Source organism: Platichthys flesus, chromosome 3, assembly GCF_949316205.1.
Source record: "Platichthys flesus chromosome 3, fPlaFle2.1, whole genome shotgun sequence".
Lineage (NCBI taxonomy): Eukaryota > Metazoa > Chordata > Actinopteri > Pleuronectiformes > Pleuronectidae > Platichthys > Platichthys flesus.
Genome location: NC_084947.1, coordinates 18618949 through 18641854, shown reverse-complemented (window position 1 = coordinate 18641854; position 22906 = coordinate 18618949). Strand labels below are relative to the sequence as shown.

Sequence of the window (22906 nt, the reverse complement as noted above, 5' to 3'; positions counted from 1 at the left end):
CCACATAACTCAAGTACTGCTGCTGCAACACATGTAAAAATACATAAAAACTTCAATCGTTGTCTTTATTTTCTTTTATGATTTTTGTGAAGCAAACAATTTTACTGTTTGTGATTGTTTGATTTCAATATTTGTTTTTGAAGTAAGACAATAATAAGGACATGAGTTTATCCACAGGTATTTTTATTTGTATTTAGCAAATACATTAAATTCAGAGATTGCATTTTGAATTTGATCTGATGTATCATATGAGTGAGGCCTATTCTCTAATATCTGACCTCATGGGATGTTTATTAACATGTTGACACATCAATCACAATATAGAACAATATAATGCGTGACCAACCAAATAGTGTTTGTTAGGTGATAAGTTGCAACACAATCATATCCTAAAAATTTGACATCATCTTGTGTATTGGTCTGATTCTTATAAAAAAGAAGAGAAAGAAGAAGCCAAATTAAGTTGACATTATCTACCTTCCATACATAGGTGGAGGGAACCAAACATGTATATTTGGTTCCCTCCCCCTGTTACTGCGTCCCAGCCGTGCTGCACTGCTGTGCCTGTTGAACAAAGAAGAGATAAAGCAACAATTAAGCCACAGTATCATGATTCATCATTTATAAAAGAACATTATTTAGAGTGCTTACAGTGAACTGCTAGATTAGTGTCAGATAATTATTTTGAATTTCCATTCATCCTACCCTCGAAACAAAATGAGCTCTCTCCCTCAGTTTGTCCAGGCTGCTGTGTAGGGTAGCATTTTCCTGCTCCAGAACTTTTATGCGAACACAATTAGCCTGCATTTGTTTCTCCATGTCCAGAAGCACATTTCCTGTACCTTGAAAAGTTGCAAAGAAAGAATATGCAAGCATTCAACAGGACGACAACAGAGACAGGTGGCAAATAAATGACTGGAAACACAATTGTGGAATCACTATTGCTAACTATTTGAGTTCATCTTCCTGTTCCCCGTATTCCAAAGAGAGATGGTCAACATGCTAAGATTGAATAAATGCCTACTCTGTGGTTGGGCCTGCACTTGTGCGCTGAGCTCTGGAAAAGCCACCAACAGCTTCTCCCTCTCCAATAGAACTTGCACATGTTCCTTCAGCTCAACCACACTCTTCTCTAGTTCGGCCATGTTTGTTTCCACCTTCTCCTTCTCCTTTTGAAGGTCAAAACCCAAGACCTGTCGGAAAGATATACACAATGTAAGCATGAGCTGTATGTTTAAAGGTATTTATTATGGGTATTATTGTGGATAGGAGCACTAATACACCTGCTGTTGTGTTAGCTGAGCCTGCAGTTGCATCTTCTCCTCTGACATCTGTTGCAGCTCATTGTGTAGGTGATTCTGTCTCTCCTCTTCATCTGCCAACTGCCTCTGCAGCTCTTCACACTCTTCATCGAGGTCATCCACTCTCTCCAACAAAGACTTCTGCTTCACCTGCATTGACTGGATGCACCAAAAATATTTACAAGCGTGTATTTGAATACTGCTGCACAACTGATCCATGAGTGAAACCGTAAATGTTTCCTAATCTGGTGTTTGTTGTGGCACTGACCTCTTGCTGGCGACAAGCGCTGTGGTACTTGGCTTTCTCCTTTTCAAGAAGAACTTGAGTTTCAGAGATGTCACTCTCTAGTTGCTGGATCCTGTTTTGTAGTTTACAACAGGCCTCTTCCTCCAAGTCCAAGGACTTCACTTTTTCCTGCAGTGCAATCTTCTCACATTCTACCAAAAAAAATCTGCATTATCGGTTTATTTTGTGTGAAACTAAGCCACAAGTGTTTCATACAATCCTGAAAGATATAAACCCAAAATTTTAAATCATAAAAGTCTTTACCAAGTGCTTGCAATGCATCTTCCTGCGACAAAGTTTCTGTTGCAAAAAACAGAAAATAAAAGTATGAGTGCTGACTGTGATCTCTTTGTGTTCTCATCATATTCATGTGTGAGATTACTGCACCTCTCCTGAGTTGTTGTTTCTCCTCTTGAAACGTTGTCTCTGTTTCCTTCATGGACCTCTGTGCTTTGCTAAGTGAAAACTCCAGCTGGACAATGGTTGCCTGGCGTTTCTCTGTCTCCTGCTTGAAGTCTTTCCGTGCTCTTTCCAACTGAGTTCGGAATTTATCCCGCTCTGTCTCTGTTGCTGCTAATCTATCCCTAAGAGGGTGGACTGTAGCCCGCACATCTTGCATATGTTTCTCCAGCCGGCGCAGGTCCCTGAGTTGCTCATTGGCCCATTGGGCAACATCCCCTGTTGTCATGTGTCCAAGCTGCAGGGTGTCCTCCACAGCAGCCAACAGTGGCTGCAGAGAGGACGGAAGGCCCTCACTCTGAAACAGTTCCACCAAAGCATATCCTGTCTTTCTCAAGGTGGACTGCACCTGATGACAGGCGTCGCAGGGAGAGAGAGAAGATTCCACTGTCTGACAGCCCACACTGCGACTCTCCGTTTTAGGACAGCATGGGGAGTTGTGGGAAGGACTAGAGGGTGCATGGTTCTGCGGGAAAAACTTGAAGGAGCTGGATGAAGACCAGGTAGATGAGCAATGGCGGCAGGTGTCACTCCTTGAGCTCACCTGGGGGGAAGCACACGACAAAGTCTCTGTCTCATCACAGTCCAATGTCTTTGGTTTTGGCTGTTTCTTGCTGCCCTAAAACACAGAAGAAAAAGCATGAGAGAGTTATGGGAATTTATCCACTTTCTGTTCAAATCTTCTTCCAATAAATAAAACATGCCTACCGTGAGGCTGGCAAAATCAACTAAATTACTCCAGTAGTTTCTGACCACGAGACCAACTGACAGGCCTCCTTTCTGCTGGGTTTGTTCTCTCCTGGGGCTGCACCTCAGCTGCTCAACATAAGAACTGGAGCTTTGTAGAAGAAGCAGTAATCTTGATCAGGAAGAAAGAAAAATCTTGCTTTTGTTATCAGTAATCTTATGTGATTAATAAATACAGACAACTACCATGTTTATATTATTATAATGAACACTAGCAGTAGTAGAAAACGAATAAATAGTAATATTAATATTAGCATTGGGATATTGGGATTAGCATTACTCTTATAGAAATAACAATATTACAGTAATAATAACAACAACAATAATAATGGTACTGAATTACCTGTCAATCACAAGCTCCAGTAAGACAATATGGGAGTGCTGGTTGAATTCGCTCTCCCCCTCCATAAAGTCATACTGGCCCAGCAGAGCCACCATGTCCAGGTTACAGGAGACTTTGTCGGGGAACTTCCAGGAGGGGACGCGCAGCGGGCCGGTCCTGGAGAACACGTCCAAGATGGCTCCCTGAAGATCCACCAGGTCTCCCCGGAGGCTCTCGATACAGTCCTGACGTCCCAGGAACTGACTCATGTCTGACCCATAGACTGTAGGTCTGACCCCAGCTTAGCTCCCAATGAAACACAACTTCTGAGAGGGAGTGGGTGTAGTCTGTTGTCGACGAATCTCCCTGGCAACCTCGGCGAACTGCGAGTCCCATAATGCTTTGCGGCGTGTTTCCGGAAGCAATACGTCGCCATTAGGGGTCAATTTACAACACGACGCAGTAAGTGCTCCGCCACAGCGAGTTTAGGATTTAAGCTAATATAGACTGACTTTCAATGTTATATTGTTGTTGTACGTGTCTCTAAACTACGTGTACTTTTTTCATTGACCTGTTGTGCTCAGGTAACTTTCGGTGTTACAGAAAGACGCCGCCATGCCGCCTGGGCCTGTTCAGATCATTCAGCCGGAGTCCAACAATAAGGTAACGACGATACCGCTCGGTTAGCTCATGTTAGCAATGTAGCCAGCTAACCGCTTCTGTGGGAAACTAACTAACGGTAGATTATGCTTCCCTTTCCCATATGAGTCTGACAAGGTATCATGTAACATCAACGAATCTGACATCAGGCCATTTAACATCTGTTTTCCATCAATGCGGCCAGACATACATATTAGCGTGTTGAGCTAACATTAAGCTAACAAGTGTCAACTTGGCCTAATAGCTCAATACTTTATATGTTCAGATAGCGTTGGAGACGTTAGCCCTAAAATGTTGAACGAATTGTTTACGGAAAGTACTAAAACCCTATGTTTGGTAAAGATAGATGGAAGGTTTTCTTTCCGTTATTATTATTTCTTACTTGGGTTAATTCACTTACCTGATTGTAAACAGACAGAAGATTTTACAGCAGATTTTCAAATTAACCAGGATATTTGTAGGGTTTTTCCATATGCACCTGATTTTTGTTCACTTCTGTTGTTAGATTGGTGTCAAGAATGTTCTAATACAAATGCAGTTGTTGTGGTGTGTTAACTTTAATATATGGGATTTATTGTTTTATCACAAGTCTATGCATTGATTGCTGCTTATTTTGTATTGAACTGTTTTTAAGTCTTACATTATAATTTTACCAACAGAATGATGCACCAGTAGAAGAAACCCCAGCGACTAAACCGATCGTTGGTATCATATATCCACCTCCTGAGGTCCGAAACATAGTTGACAAGACAGCCAGCTTTGTTGCCAGGTTGGTTTCTCCCCACGTCAACTGTCAAATATCCTAACTGGATTCTATGTCTATGATATAAGAGCTAATTTATTATCTTTTCACAGGAATGGGCCCGAGTTTGAAGCAAGAATCCGACAAAATGAGATCAACAATCCCAAATTTAATTTTCTCAATCCCAATGACCCCTACCATGCTTACTACCGTCACAAGGTTAATGAATTTAAAGAGGGGAAAGGACAGGAACCGTCTGCAGCAGTGCCTAAGGTTATGCAGCAGGCAATGCTGCAGGCCCAGCAGCTTGCTCAAAAGGTAAGACATACTATATCTGTCTGCTGTAACTTTTATTTATTTTTCCCTCCATTTGTCGTAGCTGGTATTATTTCATCACAATAACTTAAATCTTATGTTTTTCAATAGGCTCAGGTGATTCAGGAGACGGTAGTTCCTAAAGAGCCACCTCCTGAGTTCGAGTTCCTCGCAGATCCTCCATCAATCTCAGCATTTGACCTGGATGTTGTCAAGCTCACTGCCCAGTTTGTTGCTCGCAATGGCCGACAGTTTCTTACTCAGCTCATGCAGAAAGAACAGAGGAACTACCAGTTTGACTTCCTTCGGCCTCAGCACAGCCTTTTCAACTACTTCACCAAACTGGTTGAGCAGTACACTAAGGTGACCTGACAAACGGTGCCTCTCTGATATTGTTGCTACTCATCGTTTGTGTGGTGATTCTAAACTGTATCTTGGTTTTGTTTGGCAACCTTTAGATACTGATCCCTCCTAAAGGCCTACTGATCAAGATGAAGAAAGAGGCTGAGAATCCAAGAGAGGTTATGGACCAGGTAATCCCTTTTTAACTGTCACTGTCTCTGAGAGTAAGAATGTAATAGCATGTTGCCCATATTAATCAGCTTTTATAATCCTCAACATTCAGGTTAAGTACCGTGTTGAGTGGGCCAAGTTCCAGGAGCGTGAGAGAAAGAAAGAGGAGGAGGAAAGGGAGAAAGAACGAGTGGCATATGCCCAAATTGACTGGCATGACTTTGTAGTGGTTGAAACTGTAGATTTCCAGCCCAACGAACAAGGTAATAATTCCACAGAGCTCATCACCTTTATATGTGCAAGCCCTTAAATGTAGCTTGAATCAAATGTCTTTAATGTTCTCTCTTTTCCCCCCCAGGCCACTTCCCCCCACCCACCACACCAGAGGAGCTTGGTGCCCGCATCCTAATCCAAGAGCGCTACGAGAAGTATGGAGAGAGTGAGGAGGTGGAGATGGAGGTTGAGAGTGAGGATGAAGACGATGAACGGGAGGATCGGGGCAGGGGCCATCCCTCACAACCCGATCAAGACACACAAGTTCAGGACATGGATGAGGTAAGAACTATTAAAGATGTTGCAGGAATGGATGGAATAAATTTATAGGAATTATTTGTGTCATTAAAAATGTCACTTAATTTATAACTTTATTTGCTGATGCTTTGCTTGAAAATATATTATGTAATTAAAATGCTGGTAACAACATATCACTCCTCTCCTTGTTTCTTCAGGGATCTGATGAAGATGATGATGGCATGAAGGCTCCACTGCCACCAGACAACCCTATGCCACCCCCACTGCCCCCAACTCCAGATCAGGTCATCATTCGCAAAGACTATGACCCGAAAGGTAACTTGTCCTTCCTTACATAAAGTCTTAATCTTAATCTCATCTTAATAACAGGCTATTTACAATTTGTGCTCATCTAATGCTATCTTTTCCTCCCAGCTTCCAAGATTCAGCCCTCAATTATACCTACTGATGAGTATCTCATCTCACCAATTACTGGTGAGAAGATCGCAGCCAGTAAAATGCAAGAGCACATGCGTATTGGTCTGCTGGATCCGCGCTGGCTGGAGCAAAGAGACCGCATTATCAAAGAGAGACAGATTGAGGATGAAGTCTATGCTCCTGGTTTGGACATCGAGAGCAGCTTGAAACAGTTGGCTGAGAGGCGTACCGATATCTTCGGTGTAGAAGAGACGGCCATCGGTAAAAAGATCGGTGAGGAAGAAATCCAGAAGCCAGAGGAGAAGGTGAGAACAGTAATTAGTTTGAGTAAACACTTTTCCCAAGATGAATGTAATGAGTTATTACAGTTGTGATAATGGTTTGTTTTCATTTTTTTGTGTGTGTGTTTCGGTGACTGTAACATCTTTTGCTTTTCCTCCCCCACCAGGTTACCTGGGATGGCCACTCAGGAAGCATGGCTCGTACCCAGCAAGCCGCACAGGCCAACATCACCCTGCAGGAGCAGATCGAAGCCATTCACAAGGCCAAAGGACTAGTGGGAGAGGACGATACCAGGGAGAAAATTGGCCCGAGCAAGCCGAGTGAAATGCATCACCAGCCTCACCATATGTCTGCATCCAATATGCAGAAGCCCGGTCCTCCTATGAACTTATTGCCTCGCCCACCAGTATGTTACCATCTTTCGAAAAAATATGTTATCCCTAGTTCAATCTTCTAATACAAACATACCTATAATCCAATAACGTATTTGTTAAACAGATGGCCCCTCCAGTGCGCACCACTCTCCTGTCTGCTGTACCTGTAATGCCAAGACCGCCTATGTCTCCTGTGGTGCGCCTTACATCTGGACAAGTCTTGTCATCAATGCCTCCCATGATGTCTGCTCCCCGCATCAGTATGGTTCCCATGTCGCAAGCAGCACAGCACATCATGGCCCCGAGACCACCCCCCATGGTTGTTCCAACTTGTAAGTTGAAGGTTTTTTGACACCTTTCATTGACATTAAAAATATCTAATCACTATCACATTACTAATTCTTTGAATAGATTTTTTTATTTAAGTAACCCTACTCTTCTTCCAGCGTTTGTCCCAGCTCCTCCAGTACCACAACCACCCAGCTCTGCTCCGGCTCCACCTTCCCATCCACCCCCACCTCATGAGGACGAGCCAATGAGCAAGAAGATGAAGACTGAGGAGAACCTTATTTCAGAGGAAGAGTTCCTTCGCAGAAATAAGGTTTGAATAGAGCAATGTTTCAAACTTTATATTTGTGATGACTCATAATCAATATTTTTTCAGCATCAGTATACCAACCTCTTAAGTTAGTGAAGCTTTGGGTGTAATAAATATGGTCAATTACCGATTTGGTCTGTCGTATCAATACTTCCTCTAGATTGCTCTTTCTGAACTAGATTGTTTTTTCCCTCAGGGTCCTGTGGCAGTTAAAGTACAAGTCCCCAACATGCAGGACAAGACTGAATGGAAGCTGAGTGGTCAAGTGCTGAATTTCACTGTCCCGCTCACGGACCAGGTAAGCAAATGTCGACTGCTTATTTCTCCTTTTTATCCCAGTACAAATACTGCATGATCACAAATATTCAATTGCAATGTCTCCGCAGGTGTCTGTTATTAAAGTCAAAATCCATGAAGCGACAGGCATGGCCGCAGGAAAACAGAAGCTGCAATACGAGGTACACTTACCTTCTGACCTAAATTGATCTCATGATGCCTGATCTGCATTGAACTTCATTATCTTAAGAAGTAAACAAACAATAATGTGTTTTCTTTTTTTTCATTTTCAGGGTATTTTCATCAAGGATTCCAACTCTCTAGCTTATTACAACATGAACAACGGCTCCATCATTCACTTGGCCCTGAAGGAGAGAGGTGGAAGAAAGAAGTGAGCCACGCAGCGGGTAGAAGATTTTACTTGTGGATGATTCTCACCATGTCCTGTCATTTTTGTTGAATGGAAGTATCAGATTATTGCACCCTTCATACCCGTCTGTATGGAGAGCACGTTCATCTTATATCTTATCTCTTAATGCTAAAATAGTTACACGCTGCCTGGCAGGGATGACATCAAACTGTTAGTTAAGCTTTGATTTGTTCATGATGATATTCATTTGGTGACTGTAGAGTCACAATGTAATCCATTTAAATAAAGGAATAAAAAAAAACCTTGATCTGCTTTGCTGTTTTATTATGTTTTGTATGTTTCGGAACTAATACAGGACTGACGCTTCGATGGCCAGACTACCAAATATACCAAATTCAGGGATAGTAGGAGAACATTAGTGTAGAATAAATGGTGGTTTACCAGTGATCTTGATCAGGCCCGGCCCTGGCAATGTTTGCGACCTAGTCGAGATTTCAAATTGGTGCCCCTCAACATACACACGCAAACTGTCATGCATCACGTTCAGTTCTTTTTTTTTAAATCCATTCTCACATTTCGTAATTCACACTTGGCCTCCGGAAAGTTAGTACATGTGCACAAACAAGTGATAGGAATCCGAAGCTGTTTTTCAAGACATAGCACACCTACACTTTGACAAGTGCATGTTTTATTAAAACTATTTCAGATAATTGAATGTCTACTGATGCATGTTGAAATTATTTAATTCTTTGCGTTTGTTTTTTAAGCCATATTAGGATTAAGGTGTAAACAGAGACAGTTTCTCTGTTTGAGAAGGACATTTTCTTCTTCTAATATTAATGGTTTATCTACATTCTTCTGATAGACCTGTGGTTTATCTACTTGACGGTTAGTTATGTACGAGGTAGGTCTTTTAACAGCTCATGTGTTATGAATACGCAAGTATCCACCATCACTACAACTGTGTACCCATCATCCATATTGTGTTGTGTACTACTTTGAAGGACGTATTCTCCTGTTAGTACAAAGCTTGTGTGTTGCTTGTACTGTAAGCAGTGTAATTCATTTTCACCCTGACACAGTATGCTTGTTGCACACAGAGTACCAAGATGTGTTGATAGTAACATTTAAACCAGGATGCTGTGCTCTCAACGCATACTGTATGTGACTATGCAGCAGAGGTGGGACCAAGTCATTTTTTTGCAAGTCCCAAGTAAGTCTCAAGTCTTTGCCCTCAAGTCCCGAGTCAAGTCCCAAGTCAAGACAGGCAAGTCCCGAGTCAAGTCCAAAGTCAAGACTGACAAGTCTCAAGTCAAGTCCAAGTCCTGCAGTTTGAGTTTCGAGTCTTTTCGAGTCCTTTTGATCACTGAGTAATAATATATTTACACAGATCATGTATGCTTTTAAAATCTGTATTTATTTATTTATTAAAACAAGTGCAATTGAAATTACAGAAAAAAATTGTGCCAACATTGCACTTCCCTATTGCACTAACCAGTCATTTTTAACATTTAACTCATATTTTGCAAGAATATTCTACATTTTAAACCACTCCTACAGAATGAACACATTTGAATAAACAAGTGCAACTGTAATTATTTGTACAAAAGTGCTAACATTGTATTTTGCATTTTAACTAGTTCCACAGCAGTTTCTGTCCTGTCCATTGTTAATCTCATCTCATTTATCTCACCTCATATTGTCTGTGTGTGTGTGTACATGTGAGAAACATAACAAATACATGAACATGAACATTTCTGTCCTGTCCTGTGTTTATCTCATCTCATTTATCTTACCTCATATTGTCTGTGTGTGTGTGTGTACATGTGAGAAACATAACAAATACTTGAACATAACAATGAACAGGGTTGTGCTTTTTATATGTCAGGGCCCTATGCTGAACTGCATTTGCAAAAGACCAAATTGGCCAAAAAGTCTGTCAGTCATTTGTGCACGATGTGGACGTAGTATGATTCCACCCAGTGCCGCTGCGAGCCATTTTGGTGCCCTAAGCATACCTCCTCTATGATTACATTAAATAATCATCAATAAGTACAAACAAGAATATTCAATCTTCTTTAACTTTTTTTGAGCAATTTGACATATCTCTTGTTCTGCCTTTTTTGTGATATACATGGCTAAAAGGTACCTAATATTTCTATACTGAAATAATATCGGCATTATAATTGTAAGCTAATTTATTTAATGACGTTATTGTTGAGGGTTGATTGTATTTCCGGTTTTAAGTGGGTTGTTGGTAGTGACTCTTATTTTGAAAGGGGTTTTAAAGGAAGTGGGTGCTGTGATGAGTGAAGTTGTAAAATGAACGGAGAATAAACGGGTGTGCTGTCCCGAGCGCATGACCTGCTCTCGTGTCCTTTGTCGGCTGAAGCCGGACTTATGATACAACCAAACGCTAGGCTACATAATTATAATAACTATGATCATTTTTCAGTTGCTTTTTTTTGGTGCCCCCTCAGGACTTGGTGCCCGACGCACAGCGCGTAGTGCGCGTTTTGGAGCGGCGGCGCTGCACACACACACACAGACGCACACAAACACGATGACAGATACAGAGCGCTCCTTAATAACATACTTTTTAATCTTTGTGTTTTGGGGAAAGGAGCAAGTCTTATCAAGTCAAACGGCTCAAGTCCAAGTGAAGTCACGAGTCATTGATTTTGAAGTCCAAGTCGAGTTGCAAGTCTCTTTACATTTTGTCAAGTCGAGTCTAAAGTCATCAAATTCATGACTCGAGTCTGACTCGAGTCCAAGTCATGTGACTCGAGTCCACACCTCTGCTATGCAGTATTCTTTCATTAGCAAAGCTCATTCAGGACAACAGCTGGAGGGCAGCTGTTTGGTCACAGCCATGGAAACCTAAGTAATTATACTGATGTGTTATGTATTCTCGTTTCTCAGGGTCATGCTGCAGAAAGATGGCAATATAGTATGTTGGGCATGGACAGCCTGATATACCCCTGTAGTGTCAATGTTTAATGGATTTTCATGCCGGTGTTTTGTGTCAAAATGCTAAAAGTGTTTTGGAAATACAGAAGGGACACATATTTGAATTTCCGGGACGCAGGTTGAGGAAAACTTAAGGAGGACTAATTTATGTTGGTTTTGAATTATCTTGCATTTTCATTAACCCCAGTTCTTATATCCCTTTGTGTGTATAACTGAGCAGAGCTTTATTATTAACTGAAGAGATCGAGTAACCTTCATCGTATGAGAGGGAAACTCCAGTAGGTTGTCCTGCTGCTAACGGTGAAATGAAACTCTCTTCTTTTTTTTCTGTTCATTCTGAAATAAAGTGGATTCACTTGGTCTGACGTTTTCGATCACAAGATTCCAGATTCATTCACTAGACTGGCACTCAGTAGAGATCAACAGAGCCATATAGGTTCATCTCTGATCCATGCAGCTTCCTTCTAGCAAGTTGTGTGGTTATTGGTCCAGTAGTTTATTACGTAAACCTGTTGACTGACAAATCAGAGGTGAAAACATAACTTCCTTAGCAGAGGTAATAAAACCTCCATACATTTATCAAGGAAATGTCACCAACATTAATAATAATTAGAAACACAACAGGAAATCTCATCTTCATGCCGGCAATATACTGAACTCTTAAAATTGGCAGGAGTTCAATATCCTGCAAAATATATTACATTATGTACATTTCATACAATTTAAATTAATCAAATACAAAAACAGAAAAAACTTAAATTAAATTAAATTAGATAAATGGTCAGCGCAGAATGTGCGCAGTGGGATTCTGCGCAGAATGTGCTCAGTGGGCTTCTGCCAGGATGTGCGTGCAGTTTTTTTTAAATTAATTTAATTTAATTTAATTTAATTTAATTTAATTTAATTTAATTTAAACAGTTAATTTTTTTATATTTAATTTAATTAATTTAAATTAATTTAAAAATAAAATTTAATATTCCAATTTAAATGGTTATGGTTCATTTTTGTGTTTACTAGATATTGAATAGTGCAATGAATAGTTGGTTGAAGTCCTGCCAACACGACAGCCTGACCCAGCTCCTGTGTCCACTGGTGTCCTGGTTCCACCCATGGCAGCGTAGTGGCGGTGGGCTGGCTCATCCCTGTGGCCCAGGGAGCGCATTTCTCCGCGCTGGTTCAGGGGTAAATGATGCTGGTCTTCACAGGTGACTGACCTACGCAAGCCTGTAGCTTTTTTACGAGACATTGGAGGGTAATTCCCACGAAGACCACAAGGGCTGGTTATAGCATGAAGACGCTGGAACAGCTCAGGACGAAACTGGGTCTGTGACTCGTCCAGGAGCGGCAGGCGGACGTGATGACAGGGCAGCGATTCAATGCTGAGCAAGTTCTAAACTTGTTAAACTGCTAGCACCGTTAGTTAATGGCCGTGACAAGCAAGTGAGTAACCTAGCATGAGTTAGATGAAGGTATAACAACTTGAGGGATCATTTGGGAGTTTAGGCTAACTACTCAGTGGCTAGCTAATGTACAAATCTGTAAAAGCCATCACGTCAGCGAGCTAGCTATCGCCAAACCTGTTTAAAGTGCTCTAGAAGCTGTGTCGTGACGATCCGCAACATTTACAGAGGAAATAGTTGTAAAAGTCAAGTCGGTAAATCATGACGTCGATGCTATTTGATCCATCAACATATGCGGAGGAGCACTTTTGACTTTGGGCTGTCAACAAGCTCGCTGGCGTTAGCTATCCTGGCTAGCCAGCAGCTAGCACTCCTGCTACCATGGCCAGAATAGAAAACGGCCGTCAGTCGGCGGACACTGCGAGCATCCGGACCATCAGCAGCAGCCGCATAGACGACGAGGGCTCGGTGGGATCCGACTCCGAGATCAACGGCTTCACCAGCGACAGGCAGACCGATAAATATGGATTCATCGGCGGGGCGCAGCAGCACTCGGAGGCGTCGTAAGTTTCCTTCAACTTTTTGTGATTTACGCCCATTGATTTCAACTGTGTACTCGGGTCCAGCTATAATATATGTGGCGATCCAGTAATACAGTGGAGACCAGGGTTTGAACGTGGTAGTTATGATGACAAACTGTGTGTGTGTGTACCACAGAGCTCCTGGCCCGCTGCGTGGCACTGTGTGTTTTTACATATTCCCACTGTTGGTCTGTCAACATGGCTCATAGGAAAACATGAGCTGGAGTCATAATAACAAGAAGCATCGTTCTTCCTCGTTCTCCATTATACGTGGTGTTTCTTGTGTAGATCTTATTTATCCCTCTCAGTTTTTGTGCAGCTATTCTTTTCCCTTTGAATGGATTCATTCATATCCTTGAGGCATGTTTCACTCTTTTTTTTCCGGTTCTGAGAAGGCCTCTGTTTCTTCCCTTTTCAGTGGGAGACTAAATCCGACATTACAGAGCTAAAATAGTGGTGGGAGTGAGGGGAAGTTGTGCCAAGCTCTGGCTGTCTGTCTGGGAGCCCGCTGTTTTTTGGAGTTGTTGGCAGACTTGGAGCCACAGCTCTGGTGCCCTGTTACTCCGGGGCCTCTTTTGGCTCTCAGTTTTTATAGGTAGTCCCAAACCTAGGGTTTAACTTCCAGTCTTTAGAAGTGAAAGTAACTCATCCCTGTAAGGAGTCACTAGAAGCTGGAGTGAGAGTGTAACCTCTCGCTGCCCGGACCCACATACATGAAGCCGTTTTTGTTCATAGAAAGAAGGAGGGCTTCCTGAAGGTTGAAACACTCTTTGAAGACAATTGAAGCCTACAATTACAGCCTTGTGCTGATGAGATGATTACATAGCTTCATAAAGCATCAGCCCTCATTCATAATGTAGGTTATACTTGCCCAGATTTTCTTTTTTCTGCTGGAGAATACAATGTGAAGTCCTTGCTTGTTCTTGGCTGTAAACGATTTGCAGTTAAATGACATCACAAGGCGGACCGATCCCTAGTGCAGCTCTTTGAGGTTCTTTGCCATTTAACAGGCTATATATGAGTTTTTTGTCTTTTTATAGTCTCTTCAAAGCAAGTCTAGTAGTTGTTATGTTCAAAGGATGACACAGTTCACTGACTGCGCATGAGTGATGGCCACACACAGATCTGATGCAGACAGCGGAGCCTTTCTGAGGATGTTGTCTTTTGAGGTTGTTACAAACACTCAACCTAGAAGAGCATCCTGCTAACAACCATCTCTTTGTTATTTGGAGGTTTATCTCCAATTTTCCTTATTGAAAGTACACATTTTTTATTTTTGTATACCTGGCAGTGCTTACTTTCCAAATAGGAAAGTCTCTTGGGTTTGATATTGTTTTAAAGAGCAAAATATGATTGTTATTCTTTTGTCTGCTGTGTCTCCAGAGCTCAGGATGTGCCTCCAGAGGTGCTCAGGCAAAGGGAGGTGAAGTGGCTGGACATGCTCAACCACTGGGACAAGTGGATGATCAAGAGATTCGACAAGGTCAGTACCAAGTGTGAACTCATTAACACAAAATGTCAAGTGGCTTTTTTAAAAAAAATAAATCTAGTATCTTTGCTTGCCACCATTGCATTCCACACATCATTTTTTTTTATCCTGCCATGTTTTGTACACAGCAGGATCAGACAAGGTAAATTACGTTTTGATTGCACAAGGACAATGCTATTGCGGACACATTGTTCGCAGCTTCACTTGTCTAGCTGGTTCTCAGCTGAAATGCTCCAAGCGAATCAGCTCAAAGATGCAGCCTCAACCATTTTCCATGAATCAGCAGCAGGGCAGGACACGACCCATCCCTTTTATCGCCCTGTGCACCGTGTGACAGATTGACAGTCTCAAATTCAGGGTGGGGCTGTATAGGCTCCCTGGGAAACTGCTGTAATAAAGGTCTTTTGAATTTATCCTATAGCTGTACTCTTGTGCAAGTCAACTCTTCAGAATGAAAATCCCAAAGTTGTTTCCACTTCCCTGTTTTTGTCGGTGGGCTAAAAAAGGCATGCACTGAAGGTCGGAGTTTCTAATCCTTTATTCTGCGCCTTTGTTTTGTTTTACACAAACTTTACAGTCGAAATTGAACTCTCCTTGGGGAAGTGTGCCAGCTTCATATCAGAAAGGCAAACAAGAGGGACCATATTTCACTGTAATCAATCTGTTGCGTAAACAGTAGCTTGTGACTATATGTGCCAGATTATAGTTGTGTCTCCGCTGGGATACATAACATACGTTTTGCTTGAGGTGCTTTTAGTTGATGTTAAGTAACTGCATACAGGATGTTTTGGGTCCATTCAGGTCACTATAATTATTTTTCATTTAGACTTTTTAAGCTCTGACAGAAATCCAAAACAGATATCTCACAAACTGGAGCGCAATAACTTTGTAGTAATTGTTGCTGAATATAAAATATCAAATATGCCTTGAGCTGTTTGGTCATATACCTACGATACATTTGGAATGAATTCAAGAAAAAAAAAAGAAGAAAAAAGACAGCTCCACCAATATACATACTAGTTATCATAGCTATGTCTATGTCACACTAGTTCCCTTTGTATCTTGCTTTATTTTACATAATGTTTGACTCTGTGGCTCAGGTGAGGCTGCGGTGCCAGAAAGGAGTCCCTCCGGCCCTCCGAGGCCGTGCATGGCTCTACCTGTCAGGGGGCAAGGTGAAGAAAGAGCAGAACCAAGGAAAGTTTCAGGTCAGAGAGCTTCTTCTTTCGTTTCCTCCCTACGTTTCCTCCTTACAGCTCTATTTATGCCCATCTTTGACCCTGGTTTCACTTTTAAATTGCATTTGATTTGTTACTGAAACTGTGACTGTCCTACAGGGTTACTTCCACTGTTGAGATCCCTGATTTGATTTTTGTGCACAGCACTGGAGATTTTTAACAGCTAATAATAATAAAAAAATTTCTCTCGATTTACTTTGTATGATAATGAAATTTGAGTTAGATTTATGCTAGAAATAATCCTGTGATCACTGAATCTTATGGAATAACTTCTTTCTAAATCATAGTTTGAAGGGCCACGGTGCTTTTACTGTGTAATAAAGTCTCCTCCATGTGTTTGGCCAGGAGCTGGATAGCCAGCCAGGGGATCCCAAATGGGTTGATGTGATTGAGAAAGATCTCCATCGACAGTTTCCTTTTCATGAGATGTTTGTGTCACGGGGAGGACACGGGTAAGTTGTGCGACGTGACGTGTGAGGGCTCCACTGGTGATTTGTTTCGCGTTTCATTCGGCGGAACTTATCTGTATGTTTATGCCTCACAGACAGCAGGATCTGTTTCGTGTTCTTAAGGCCTACACACTCTTCAGGCCAGAGGAGGGATACTGCCAGGCTCAGGCTCCCATAGCTGCTGTATTGCTCATGCACATGCCTGCTGAGGTACTGTATACTTTCACTCCACCACAAACACCATATAAAGTATCTCCTTTTGTGTAAACGGGCTGTCTCCATACTGTGTTTACCGAGGAGGGATTAGTTGCCTGTGTTAATCAAACTAAGATTTGAGGGTTTGTTATATTTTGCTGTTTAAACTAGAAATCACATGAACACTTTTATGTGTGACCTTGAAGACTATTTTTAACAGCAGAGACTCTACAAATGATGTCATCGGGAGATAAACCCTGGAGCTGCTGCAGACACTTAATAATGGATGAAACAGCCACACTGACTTGACAACTGTTTATGTAAATGTTCTGATTCACAGTGATAAGCTGTGTATTCAAATAAAGCTAGCTTCAGTATCGCTTTGACTCCACAAACCCACATGATAAATCGCACATTGTTTGATGCTGTATTGTATAAAACAAGAGATGTGGAAATAATTGGACTTAATTTTTTTTTATTCCTAATGTATAAAAAGCCTACATTATTAGGAGTTTAAATAAATTTAGTTCGTAATGAAACTGTGGTGCAACAATCACCATATGATGGCATCAAATTTAAGTTTCCTCTACGTCAGTCTGTGGAGTTATGGAATTAAAACTTCCTGGCGTTATGTGACATCATCTGTGTTTGTCTCCACAGGATGCCTTCTGGGGGCTGGTCCAAATTTGTGAGAAGTATCTTCCTGGCTACTACAGTCCTGGCCTGGTGAGACTGAAATATAGACGAGCATTAATGATGAGCTCATCATGAGAGAATATGACTTCATGTGACATTGCTGTTACAAGAGCTGTACAGTAATCCACACTGACTCGCTGAGCCGACTGTTTTTGCAGACGTTGGAATTCTGTGGTTATAAGCGACTGATGAAACCGGGGAGGCGTTGACAGACCATCATTTTAGTTTGGGTTATTTATTTGCCAAGCCACATGAATGAATTATGTTGTGTCATTACTTATGTTGTGTGGTTACTGTCCAGTATTATTTTTTATTGTTGTCATTCTTCTAAACACAATATCTAAAGAACAACTTGAGAGAATGTCTTCTAATTTGGTACAAATGTTCAATTGCACTCAAATATTAACTGATATAAATTTGTCAAAGGTAAAGTTTACTGCAAACTTATAAGACATGTTTATATGAGTCTTGAACAAGATATCTTAATATCTTTTTCGAATTTTAGCCAGTTGTCATTTCAGCTCAGAGATTCATAGTTTAGTGGTTAAAGGTAAAGCTCAAAGTGATGTTATATGCAAGGGAACATCTGGAAGGACCGAAACTGCACTGGCTGGTGGAGGTATTCGATCACAGGGCTGTGATTCTAGTTTCTATATGATGAAGAATTGTGTAATGAAAGTATAGCATGGAGCTACAAAAGATGTTGGAAATCTGTGTTGTCATGCGGAGTGAGAAATGATTTACAAGTAGAGCAACATGATGCATTTGTACGTTTCTTCTTTTTCTTTTTTAAATGGATGAACATCCACGTGTGTATCAGGTTTCTGACCTGACAATGCAGAGTACAAACGTTTTTGTTTCCTCTTTTAATGCTGTCCTCCCTGTGTCTCCTCCAGGAAGCTATACAGTTAGATGGAGAGATCCTAAACGCTTTGCTGCGACGCGTCTCCCCACTAGCCTTCCGCCATCTGGAAAAACACAAGATCGACCCCATCCTCTACATGACTGAATGGTTTATGTGTGCCTTCTCCAGAACGCTGCCTTGGGCTTCTGTGCTGCGTGTCTGGGACATGTTCCTCTGTGATGGTAAACAATGACTTGCAGTGCTACACCTTCAGGGATAGATTTTCCGTGTTGTAGACAAGTAATACTTCAGGACTTCTTCACACTGAAACTCACCTGGCTCTATCTCCTTCTCACAGGAGTCAAGATAATCTTGCGTGTTGGTTTGGTGCTGCTCAAGTGCATGCTGGGCACTCGGGAGAAGCTGAAGGCCTGTCAGGGCCAGTACGAGACCATGGAGCTTCTCCGGGCCATCGAGCCTCGATACATGCAGGAGGGTTACCTCGTCCGAGAGGTAAGAGCAGAGGAGCAGCAACATGTCGCCACAGACACAATCCCTTTAACAAGAATGCATGTGTTTTCAAGGCATTCGAGACACGCTTTCAAATATGGTTGTCACACAAGGGGCTGGGTCATATAAATGTATGGCTACCTATATTTAAGCTATTTTGCAATTTCATGATATTTTCTCTCTTTGCTCCAGCTTAGCTCTGATGGGCTGTGATGTATTCATGACAGAGGGTGGAAAAGCCTCAGTTTCACCTCTTTCCCATGCAGTGATGTTTTCAGAGCACACAGACACACTCATCTACCCACGATGGTGCTATTAACACCTTATTTTTACACAGGAAAAAAGCTAAACACAGCACGGCTATGCTAAGGATGCTAGCCATGCTGCATATGGCTGTTGGTCGCCATACAGGCCAGGTTAATGTGTTGCAATTGGGAAAGCAAGATGAGCATCCCTTAATTATTTATTTTGTGACTAAATCATCTCACTCAGATGCTCAGACACTGAACCAGTACAAACAACCTGTGGATGGGAAGCAAATGATTAATTTGATCAATCCTCAGAGATAGTTTTTTGTCGGCTCTCTTGCATAGAGAGATTCTTTAGCATTGCTTCTGGTTATGTTCAGAGGCCCCTTTCCCTTGGCTTCACATCACCCATAGATTGTATAGGCAACAGCTTGTTGAGAAAATGGTTGGAGGGAGGGATGAGCCTGGTTGATGAAGCTGATGCTGGTATTAGTGCGACTAATACCAGCATCACTACATGTGCTTTGTGGTGTTGTGGCTAAAAGTTTTGTTTCACTGGCAAAATCCTTTAATGATGTAGTGGTTGTCATTGGGGATGAGATAAACGGAGAACAGTCAGTGTGCACAAATGTAGCCAAAGGACCAGCAGAGTCGGAGAGAGTGATTTAAAGTGGTACAGAGACAAATTGACCAGAGTGCTGGCTGGCCAGTGTCTGGTTCCTGTGTGCGAGTCTTGTGTGAGTATCTGTCCATGTTAACAATACCCCCTCTTATACGTGGGGCTGTCTCCACAGTGAGTGTTGGTGTATCTGCAGCAACCCCAAGGCCCTCTGGCATTTACAAACAAAGTTCACATTTGAGCTCAATGGCCAGACATGGAAGGAACATATTTTCCAGCAAGGGCCGCTCTTGTTGCTTCACATTCCCCTGACTATGATCTATATGACTCCGGCTGTGACCTGATGACGTGTTTCTTCCTATTACAGATTCTGGAGGTGCCAGTGACCGCACGAGAAGTGGAAAGAGAGCATCACACCCAGCTGAAGCGCTGGAGGAAGAACCGCGGAGAGCTTAACTTCAAACCGCCTCCCAGGATGCACGGCGCAAGGGTCGTCATGTTGGCAGAGCCGCCCAGGCGCCAGGACCTGCAGCAGAACCCCACTATTGTACTGGAAGTGCCTCAGCCCATCTCGCAACTGAAGAAGGGAAAGGAGGAGAAGAAGAGCAAGAAGAAGAGGAGCATGAAGAAATCCCAACCCATTATGGAGGTCCCCAACCCTTACCCTCTTTCAATCGACCCTCCGCCTCCACCACCACCACCCACAGAGCCACCTGCCCCACCTCCGGTCAGGGTTGAGACAGCCGAAGCTGTACCACAAACTGAAACAAACTCAACTCACCAGCAGCAAGAGCCTCCTACAGACCTCCCCCCTGCCAAAGAATCTCTTCTTCAGCGATCCACACAAAGCCTTTGCAGCACAGACCAGGACACGTACCTGTAGCTCCAAGTCTGTCAGTGTGTGTGTGTGTGAGTGAAACACCAGCACCCATCAGCCAACAACCAGCTGGCTTAGTCAGCATCACTATCACATTTTTTCAGTGTTAGACTGTTTTATATTCATTCTTTAATTTCAGAAACTGTTACGCCTATGATATTATTGTTGTTCCAAAAACCTAGTTGCTAAATGTAAAACTGCTTTGATGCCATTTCTCCACATGAACCTGCTGTGCTCTCCTTATCTTATGTTAATGGTTTCACTCAGATCTAGGTGTCCTGTTTACAAGGGAGACACGTTACCGGATTTTTTGAAGCTAGGTAATTTCTCCAGATAGGTGTGGTTTAAATGGGACTCAAAGGACAATGAGGTGCCACAGCTCATAGACTGTCTGCACAGTAGCAAACAGTGGTAGCAAGGTCTCGCCAATACAGGCGCTCGACCAATTGCACGTCAGTCTGAACTGTCATTCATGACATTTCACCTCATTTTCATAGCATCAAATGACTCATTTAAATCAAACTTACTGGAAAACGAGCACTTGTATCCAATCCACTAACATGGAGTAGGTAGGGTTTATGACCTTTACTACAGCCAACAGGTGGCGATCAAGATGCTTTCACTTCACTTTGGGGAGCTGTCATGTGTCCCTCTTTTTGTACAGTCTATGCTAATAATGTGCAGCAGTGGACACAAACCCTTTTCAACTTTCAACTACTTTAGCCAATATGTTTCATGAGGGGTTTCGTACACTAGAGGGCAGTGTTAAAAAGGTTTTCAAGAGAATCCAATCACAGCAGGGATGGGCTTCCTCTTAGGATTCACTCAGTTTGGGAGATATATATGTTTGATAATGATGTTGGATTTCTTCTTGTCCAGTAGGGAAACTTTTTCCCAACTTGCATTTCATGTTTTATATTCTTAATTTTCAGCTGAAAATTATCTTCTTCAATTCATGACCTCACACCACATTGAGTTCATGCTAGTTGTCCTCTACAAAGCACTATTATTTAAAGAACAGTGTAAACATTAATTTGTGCTCTCATGTGTTTCAGAGTCTGTTTAATAGACACAGTTAATCTCTGTATACCAGTGTGCCAGGCACATCTAGCCACTTTAAATCAGCAGTAATTCATGTTGCCTGGGCAGCAGAGAGGAGAACACATTCCTCATAGTGTCCCACATGTCTGCCTTGTTACGAGCCAATCATCTAAAAAATGTGTCTTGCCAAATTTTAATCTGTGTAGTGTATGTGTATGTCTTTGTTTCCTGTCACAGCCGGGTCAGTGAGTTAGTGCAGGTTCGTGCACTTGACTTGGCTCTAGTATCCATTTGGGGCCAAGCAGATCTGTGGGTCTAGTTTGTTGGGTTTGTTTCTTTTTTAAATATTTTTTTGCTAGAATTTCCAAAGCCAATCAAGACTGTTGTTTTGAGATGATCTCCGACCGCTTCCTGTGACCAGACTGATTCCATTAGCACAGACAAGGGATCATTAAGTCATTTCAAGATTTACTGTGGTATTTCTTGCATGAAAGCCCTCATATCGTTGGGAAATTGGGAGATAAGCAGGGTTGTTAGGCTCTTTTGTCTTGTAATTTTCATCACAATGATAAATGAGAAAGGGAGTTCTGACAAGCACAAGTACATATGTGGGATGTGTTTGTGTGTATACTTAATAAATACAATTCTGCTTTAAAAAAATGCTTTATAGGTCAGTTATAAACAAACCAGTGAGGTTTAAAAGAATAACACATGTTCGAGCAGTCACTTGTCTATATGCAATAGTTTTTTAAGTTGCTTCTATTTCACACTTTACACATGTTCTATTTTAATTTAATGCTTTTTCTGTAGATATGACATGTAAAATAACAATTTGTTTTGTAATGAAATCTATTTTTCAACATTCGATTCCATGTTTTATCCAGCATTTAAGAAAAACTTTAAACCAGTTGCAGTCTCAGACAATATATCTTACATCCTTATTTGTAACACTATAGGGGGAAATGTTAATTCATCTGGAATAAATGGGTAACTCCTGCCTGTGAAAATACTTTTCTCCAGACTGGTATTTTACAGTTCCCATTACGGTGATAACAGATGTTTGACAACCATGACGCTGTTCGCATCATTGTGAGTTTAACTTTTACAAATAAAGTTTTATTTAAAGCAAACTTGCAGCATTTCCGTTGTGTTTCTTTTTTGGATTCGCAGTAGCATTATGTTTGACATTTTCAATGCAATGTCTCATGTTCTCCAGCAGATGGCGCCCCAGAGTCATCACTTTAGAAATGAAGCAGTGGTTCCCAAACTGGAAGAAAAGGTCAAAGATGTTTTCATTTCCGTTTTCTACTGCATATGTTTAATAATGTGCTGCATTCGTTACGAAGACATTCATTACATTTTTGCATTTCATTTAATAAGTATGCCTCTTTAATATGACACGACAGCTCCTTTAACAATACATCTGTGTGTGTGTGTTTGTACCAGCAGCTACCCTGCATGCCTAGGCCTAGTGCGTCACTAATGTCCTATCTGACCATACTCTATATTATAACCTCTTGAAAAGGACCAAGGAAGGAAACCACATTATGTGGCAG

General features: G+C 41.8%; 3 protein-coding genes across 4 annotated transcripts; 2 read left to right on the top strand and 1 right to left on the bottom strand.

The window, feature by feature from the left end:
• Nucleotides 1–178: 178 nt before the first annotated feature.
• ccdc157 (coiled-coil domain containing 157) lies at nucleotides 179–3471 on the bottom strand. 2 transcript variants are annotated; one of them, XM_062383412.1, is made up of 9 exons: nucleotides 3137–3470; nucleotides 2755–2905; nucleotides 1975–2665; nucleotides 1852–1887; nucleotides 1570–1739; nucleotides 1284–1460; nucleotides 1025–1193; nucleotides 706–842; nucleotides 179–564 (listed from the first exon to the last, which is right to left on the bottom strand). In XM_062383412.1, the coding sequence occupies exons 1-9, from the start codon at nucleotides 3382–3384 to the stop codon at nucleotides 532–534; spliced, it is 1812 nt and encodes a 603-aa protein (XP_062239396.1). In that variant the 5' UTR covers nucleotides 3385–3470; the 3' UTR covers nucleotides 179–531. The 2 variants fall into 2 exon arrangements, with proteins under 2 accessions (XP_062239396.1, XP_062239395.1); XM_062383411.1 differs by having other exon boundaries at nucleotides 1852–2665; nucleotides 3137–3471.
• On the top strand, nucleotides 3470–8290 carry sf3a1 (splicing factor 3a, subunit 1). Its single transcript, XM_062383410.1, has 16 exons — nucleotides 3470–3577; nucleotides 3700–3778; nucleotides 4435–4544; nucleotides 4631–4835; nucleotides 4944–5195; nucleotides 5291–5365; nucleotides 5458–5608; nucleotides 5704–5900; nucleotides 6074–6191; nucleotides 6291–6598; nucleotides 6742–6981; nucleotides 7074–7281; nucleotides 7396–7550; nucleotides 7744–7845; nucleotides 7934–8005; nucleotides 8117–8290. Exons 2-16 carry the CDS (start codon nucleotides 3731–3733, stop codon nucleotides 8216–8218), a joined length of 2343 nt encoding a protein of 780 aa, XP_062239394.1. The 5' UTR covers nucleotides 3470–3577; nucleotides 3700–3730; the 3' UTR covers nucleotides 8219–8290.
• A 3999-nt stretch (nucleotides 8291–12289) lies between these two features.
• Nucleotides 12290–22480, top strand: LOC133949181 (TBC1 domain family member 10A-like). Its single transcript, XM_062383384.1, has 9 exons — nucleotides 12290–13126; nucleotides 14528–14627; nucleotides 15734–15841; nucleotides 16217–16323; nucleotides 16416–16530; nucleotides 17176–17241; nucleotides 18108–18297; nucleotides 18414–18568; nucleotides 19800–22480. Exons 1-9 carry the CDS (start codon nucleotides 12945–12947, stop codon nucleotides 20313–20315), a joined length of 1539 nt encoding a protein of 512 aa, XP_062239368.1. The 5' UTR covers nucleotides 12290–12944; the 3' UTR covers nucleotides 20316–22480.
• Nucleotides 22481–22906: the final 426 nt, after the last annotated feature.